Source organism: Nomascus leucogenys, chromosome 3 (assembly GCF_006542625.1).
Source record: "Nomascus leucogenys isolate Asia chromosome 3, Asia_NLE_v1, whole genome shotgun sequence".
Classification (NCBI taxonomy): Eukaryota; Metazoa; Chordata; class Mammalia; order Primates; family Hylobatidae; genus Nomascus; species Nomascus leucogenys.
This window is the reverse complement of record NC_044383.1, coordinates 105,406,682-105,414,024: the sequence shown is the minus strand read 5'-3', so window position 1 is coordinate 105,414,024 and position 7,343 is coordinate 105,406,682. Positions and strand designations below refer to the sequence as shown.

At 49.8% G+C, this 7,343-nt stretch overlaps 1 protein-coding gene across 8 annotated transcripts in view; it reads left to right on the top strand.

Moving 5' to 3' along the window:
- Positions 1–5,437: 5,437 nt before the first annotated feature.
- FAM184A (family with sequence similarity 184 member A) overlaps positions 5,438–7,343 on the top strand; it is a 115,496-nt gene continuing 113,590 nt past the window's right edge. For 6 of the 8 annotated variants that reach the window (XM_030809624.1, XM_030809619.1, XM_030809621.1 and 3 more), the window contains exon 1: positions 5,438–6,048. In XM_030809624.1, the coding sequence (XP_030665484.1) occupies positions 5,881–6,048 (168 nt within the window). In that variant the 5' untranslated portion in view covers positions 5,438–5,880. The remainder of the gene's footprint in view (positions 6,049–7,343) is intronic. The other 2 variants (XM_030809622.1, XM_030809620.1) reach the window with 1 other exon arrangement.

Here is a 7,343-nt window from a genome sequence, read left to right as displayed (position 1 = left end):
AATGTGGAAGCAACTTTGGAACTGGGTAACAGACAGACACTGGAACAGTTTGGAGGGCTCAGGGGAAGACAGGAAGATGTGGGAAAGTTTGGAACTTCCTAGAGACTTGTTGAATGAATTTGACCAAAATGCTGAAAGTGATATAGAAAATGAAGTCCAGGCTGAGTTGGTTTCAGATGAAGATGAGGAACTTATTGGGAACTGGAGTAAAGGTCACTCTTGCTATGGTTTAGCAAAGAAACTGGCAGCATTTTGCCCCTGCCCTAGAGATCTGTGGAACTTTGAACTTAGATGATTTAGGGTATCTGGCAGAAGAAATTTCCAAGCAGCAAAGCATTCAAGAGGTGACCTGGCTTTTTCTGAAAGCATACAGTCATATGCATTCACAAAAAGATTATCTGAAACTGGAACTTCTATTCAAAAGGGAAGCAGAGCATAAAACTTTAGGAAATTTGCAGCCTGACCCTGTGGTAGAAAAGAAGAACTTACTTTCTGGGGAGAAATTCAAGCCAGTTGCAGAAACTTGCATAAGTAACAAGAAGAGGAATATCAGTTGCCAAGACAATGGAGAAAATATCTACAGAGCATTTCAGAGATCTTCCTGGCAGCCCCTCCCATCACAGGCCCACAGGCCTAGGAGGAAAAAATGGTTTCATGGGCTGGGCCCAAGCCCTTGCCACTTTGTACCGTCTTGAGACTTGGTGCCTTTTATCCCAGCTGTGGATAAAAGGGACCAACATACAGCTCAGGCTGTTGCTTCAAAGGGTGTAATCCCCAAGCCTTGGTGGCTTACACATGGTGTTGGGCATGTAGGTGCACAGAAGTTAAGAACTGAGATTTGAGAACCTCTGCCTAGATTTCAGAGGATGTATGGAAACATCTGGATGTGCAGGCAGAAATTTGCTGCAGGGGTTGAGTCCTCATGGAGAACCTCTGCTAGGTCAGTGCAGAAGGGAAATGTGGGGTCAAAGCCCCTACACAGAGTCCCCACTGGGGTACTGCCTAGTGGTGCTGTGAGAAGAGGGCCACCATCCTCCAGATCCCATAATATTAGATCTACTGACAGCCTGCACCATGTGTCTGGAAAAGCCACAGGCACTCAACACCAGCCCATGAAAGCAGCCATGGGGGCTGCATCCTGAAGAACCACAGAAGCAGAGCCGCCCAAGGCCTTGGGAGCCCACTTCTTGCATCAGCATGTCCTGGATGTGAGACATGGAGTCAAAATAGATTATTTTGGAGTTTTAAGATTTAATGAGTGCCTTGTCAGGTTTCACACTTGCATGGGGCCTGTGGCCCCTTTGTTTTGGCCAATTTCTCCCAGTAGGAATGGGAACATTTACCCAATGCCTGAACCCCTACTGTATCTTGGAAGTAACTAACTTGCTTTTGATTTTACAGGCTCACAGGTGGAAGGGACTTCGCTTGTCTCAGATGAGACTTTGGGCTTGGACTTTTGGGTTAATGCTGGAATGAGTTAAGACTTTGGGAGACTTGGCCGGGCGCGGTGGCTCACGCCTGTAATCCCAGCACTTTGGGAGGCCGAGGCGGGCGGATCACGAGGTCAGGAGATCGAGACCATCCTGGCTAACACGGTGAAACCCCGTCTCTACTAAAAAAAAAATACAAAAAATTAGCCGGGCGAGGTGGCAGGCGCCTGTAGTCCCAGCTACGCGGGAGGCAGAGGCAGGAGAATGGCGTGAACCCCGGGGGGTGGAGCCTGCAGTGAGCCGAGATCGCGCCATTGCACTCCAGCCTGGGCGACAGAGCAAGACTCCGTCTCAAAAAAAAAAAAAAAAAAGACTTTGGGAGACTGTTGGGAAGGCATGACTGTGTTTTGAAATGTGAGAAGGATATGAGATTTGGGAGGGAACAGGGGTGGAATGCTATGGTTTGGCTCTGTGTCTCCACTCAAATCTCATATTGAATTGAAATCCGCATGTGTCAGGGGAGGGACCTGCTGGGAGGTGACTGTGATACAGAAGGAAAGTGCTGGGAAGGGAAGGGCACAGTCCCTTCAAATAATACAGAACGGGGGAAGGGTGTGGTCCCTGGCTAGGGCTACACCCCCAGGCCTATGCCCATGGACCTAGATGAGCACAGGCATTTTTGTTTTCCTGCCCAAATGTTGCATTTCCCAAGACTACCCTGGCCTGCCACCCCCACCATCCTGTGCCTGTGCCTATAAAAACCCGGGGACCCTAGCAGGCAGACACAGGTGGCTGGATGTCGAGAGGAGCACATCAGCGGAGGAACACACAGGCAGCTGGATGTTGAGAGGAGCACATCAGCAGAGTAACACACAGGTGGCTGGATGTCAAGAGGAGCACATCAGTGGAGAGACACATAGGCAGCTGGACATTGAGAGCAATGCACTGATAGGTACCAGCATGCCAGCAGGCCGTCGACTGGCAGAACAACAAGGAGTTTGACTGGGGCAGTTGGAGAAGAGCCTGGGCTGTCGAGTGGCCTGACTCCAGGAGAAAACCATCTCCCTTCTGGCTACCCCATCTGCTGAGAGCTACTTCCCCTCAATAAAACCTTGCACTCATTCTCCAAGCCCACATGTGATCCAATTCTTCCAGTACACCAAGGCAAGGACCCCAGGATACAGAAAGCCCTCTGTCCTTGTGATAAGGCAGGGGTCTAATTGAACTGGCTAACACAAGCCACCTACACACAGCTAAGCTAAAAGAGCACCCTGTAACACATGCCCACTGTGGCTTCAGCTATAAACATTCACCCCTGGACACTGCCTTGGGGTCTGAGCCTCACAGCCTGCCCATCTCTGTGCTCCCCTAGAGGTTTGAGCAGCGGGGCACTGAAGAAGTGAGTCACACTCCCATTGCACTCCCTGCGAAGGGCACAAGGGAACTTTTCCTGTTTCAGTTGGATCATGGGGGTGGCTTCCCACATGCTCTTCTTGTCATGGTGAGTGAGCTTTCACAAGATCTGATAGTTTTATAAGTGTTTGGTAGTTCTGTCTCTCTTTCTCGCTTTCTCACCTGACACCATGTAAGATGTGTCTTGCTTCTCCTTCACCTTCCTCCATGTTGTAAGTTTTCTGAGGGGCAAAGTTCTCATAAATAGGTTAACACCATTCACTTGGTGTTGTTCTCATGACAGTGAGTTACCATGAGATCTGATCGTTTAAAAGCATGTAGCACCTCCCCGCTCTCTTTCCCCCTCCTGCTCCAGCCATGTAAATTGTGCCTGCCTCCCCTTCACCTTCTGCCATGACTGTAAGTTTCCAGAGGCCTCTCCAGAAGCAGAAGCTTCTATGATTCCTGTACGGCCTGCAGAACTGTGAGCCAATTCAACCTCTTTTCTTTATGAATACCAGACTCAGGTATTTTTTTTATAGCAATGTGAGAACAGACTAATACAGGGTGTCTTACCAGCTGAGCATCCCAAATCTGAAAACTCAAATCTAAAATGCTCCAAAACCAGAAATGTTGAGTGCCAACACAACACTCAGAGGAAGTGCTCACTGAAACATTTTGGATTTCAGATTTTTGGATTTGGGAATCTCAGCCAGTAAGTATAATGCAAATATTCCAAAATCCTAAAAAGTCTGAAATCTAGAACACTTTGGGTCCCAAGCTTTGTGGATAAAGGATACTCAACCTGTATGTTTCTATTCATTATTTATAATTAAATATAATTTTAATTGTGACTTGTTTTATCCCATTGTCGTGGGGAAAAATATTAAATTCATGAAGTGACAGTGGATGTCTTTTGAGCATAGTATTTAAGAAAAGGGTCCTTTTGGGCTATGCCACATAGTGATGATGGAAACTCATGTGATGGAGTTCAGAGTAAATTACCAGTGGACCAGGGTCCTAACTTCTAATTACCAAGTACGAGCTGGAAGGAGCTGGTAACACCATCTCTTTTCAGCGGAAGCACTTGAGGAGTGAACAGGTTGGGTGACTCAACTAAAGCTACACATTCATTTCCTTATTTCCAGTCGTATTCTCTTTCCACTTTATCACAGTGACAAAAACAAAAACATCTTTGTCCTAGCAAGACTTGGCTATACAAATTTAGTGAAACAGAGAGAGTCTTTTGAGCATACATTTCTGCTTAGAACGTAAAGAACGTGAGTTCTAAAATGACTGTGAATCTTCCATGCCTAGAATTTGATGAAATAGCACTAGTTTCTAATTCTCTTTAATTTTATTTGATCATTAGTGCTTAAGGAGCAACATTTGTAGGATATTTGTTTCTGGCCATATGCTCCATTCAGAACCTTGGAACTAGACAACGTTTTTCCTGGAAGGTCTATTTAAGGGGGACTGAGTACCTAGCAGCTGGGAAAAGAGCCAATTTCAAGTTTCCTTTCAGGAATTCCAACAGATCTGAAAGTATTTCAGGGTCCGATTAAACCTTCACCTTGTTTAGATGTTGTCACATCCAGACAATCTTTGTTAATTCGGCTCTCCAGTTTGTTAATATTCTCAGATTTATATTTTGGCTACTTGCATGCTAAAAAGAAATCACATAGAGTTGGGGAATTTGGTTCTGCAAAGCTGCGTGCAGATAAGATTTTTTTAAAAACAGGTACAATTCTATGTTTTTAAAGTATTATCCATGCCCTAAAATGACTCACATGCTTCAATGCAGGATACAAAAACTTTTTTAAAAAATCATTTGACTTGCAGGAGTAGAGATAAATCAGTGGGGAATAACACATTTAGGAAGGCGAAAATGCACAAGTTATGACACATTTTGGCCCAGCTCCAAATCCTTAAAGCACTGATGTCTTGTTCCATCTTCTGTTTTTTTCACCATTACTTTCACTACGATCCTATTCTTACTTATTTCCAGCCAAGTAGTTTCATATCTATTTGTCTTGGGCTCCACCGGGGGAAAGTAGCTATGCGGTGCTCCACCAGCTGACTGAAAAGGAGTGTTCCCTCCACACATACACTCAGCACTGAACTGGGAGCAGTGGCCGGGCACTCGGGGTGGAGGGGGGCGGCTAAGACAGTGTCACGATCAGTTGTGTGCCATTGGAAGGAAGGTCAGGGCAGGGAATCCTCGCTACTTCACTACTCATGTCTCTGCATTGGGCTTGCCTCTCTTCTTGGGGAAGAGCCACTTCTTGGGGCCCTGCACACACGAGGACGCATGTGGAAAGGGTCTGTAAATCGACACCCGTTCTGCTAACCGAAGGTGACTAAGGTACTGTCTTCTTGGGGATAATTTTTTTTTTACGTCAGGCCTCACGCGCGCTACACGGGGATCGCAGCCAGGGCTGGGCTGCCGGGTCCCCACCACACGGGAGAAGCAGTGGCGGCACGGTCCCGGATCGACCTCGCGAGGCGCCCGCACTGGCTGCGGGGTTGCGGGACTGGCGGCGGCGGCAGAGCGGAGCGGGGCGGGGCGGGGCTTGGCTGCGGGGAAATGACGTCGCCGTCCCCGCGCGCGCCCTGGTAACGGCGGCTCCCGCGTCCTCCTCCATGTCCCCGCCTACCCCCGCCGCAGCCCGCCCAGTCTCCTCCTACCTCCGCAGCCTCGCCGAGTCCTCGGTGCGGGCTGCGAGCGGGACCCGCGGAGCTGCGCTGTCCTCGACGCCTCCGCCGGCCGCGGGCTGAGGAGCCAGCAAGAGCTGGCCCGGCCCCTGCCGCCGCCGCCCAACCCCAGGCATCTGCCCTGCGCCGTTGTCCCAGCGGCTTCGGGCCGGCGGGACCGCCCCGTCCCTTCCAGGGGTGACCCGGGGGTCGCGGGCGGGACGGCGCCTGCGGCCGAGTCTGGGGAGCGCCGGGTGTCGGGTCCGGAAGCGGCCGCCGCGACTCTTGCTTCGCGGGCGTCGTTGCTCCGCGGGCCGGCCTCCACGCGCGGGGACAGGTGCCCCGGCTGGGGTCTGTCGGGAAGATGGCGACCCCGGGCATGAGCTGGCAGCAGCACTATTACGGCGGCTCGGCGGCCGGGGCGGCCAAATTCGCGCCCTCGCCGGCCACCGCACAGCTGGCTGGGCACAGCATGGACTACAGCCAGGAGATGCACCTGAAAATGAGCAAGAAAATCGCCCAGCTCACCAAGGTAAGGGGGGCAGCGGCGGGGCGGGTGGCGACCCCGTGCGGGCCGCGCCGGACTCACCTGCCTCCCCGGGAGGCAGTGCGCCCTGCGCCCGCAGCGAGGGAAACTCGACTCCTCCGCCGAAGCAACAGCCGGAGACACCTCCAAAACCCTGCAAACTTTGGTGGAACGCTGGCAACATAAATTTAAACTAGACAGCACAGCGGCACGGCGCGCGTAAGGGACTTGCACCTCCTTGCCCTTTAGGGCTAAACCAGCACAGAGCAAATTAGGATTTAGTTCCTTTATTCCACAATACTAAATCACTTTACTGTTGCTCCCATGCATCTGCCAGGGCTCTACGAGGCATCACACTACGGTACCATTTGAAGTACTGTACCGTATTTACCTAATATGACTCGGAATTAAACAGTATCTTACTGGTTACTCAGTTAAGCGGAGAATCAACTTTCAGAGGAATGTAGGAGGGTAAAACATACCTTGAGTGCCAGTTTGGGGCATTTAATGAGTCATTCCTTATCCTAACAAAATGTCAAACAAGGCTTATTAGATGAATCTCACACTGTGCCTGCATCTAGTTCAATGTTTGTCTATCGAAGGATAATTTTCAAAGAGCAGATAGCCTTCAAATTCGGCCACGTGTAGTTTAGGACTGTACCTAATTTAGGTGAACTTTTTTTTCTTTCTTTTTTTTTTTTTTTTTTTGAGACGGAGTCTCGCTCTGTCGCCCAGGCTGGAGTGCAGTGGCGCAATCTCGGCTCACTGCAAGCTCCGCCTCCCGGGTTCAAGCCGTTCTCCTGCCTCAGCCTCCCAAGTAGCTGGGACTACAGGCGCCCACCACCAGGCCCGGCTAATTTTTTGTGTTTTTATTAGAGACGGGGTTTCACTGTGTTAGCCAGGATGGTCTTGATCTCCTGACCTCGTGATCCGCCCGCCTCGGCCTCCCAAAGTGCTGGGATTACAGGCGTGAGCCACCGCGCCTGGCCGGTGAACTTTTTTTCTAATTTAATAAATGTTGATAATAAGAAGGAATTGGTATCTGTGAAGCAAGGGCAATTCGTATTTGTTATGTTGCTCTGCTTAGAGCTCACCAGCAATCTAGCAATACCTATCGGTAAGAAGTGATTCGTGGTGTCTGAAAGTTAAGAAAGGTGATATACCTTAATGTGTTTAAGCTGTCTCCTAACAGCTTGTTAGGAGAGTTGCTATGCTGAAGTGAGATGGGCATCGTGGGGGTTACTGCTAGATAGCCTCTGCGTCTGACTCAACTCTAAAGGTCTCATATAATCCCATTGCTG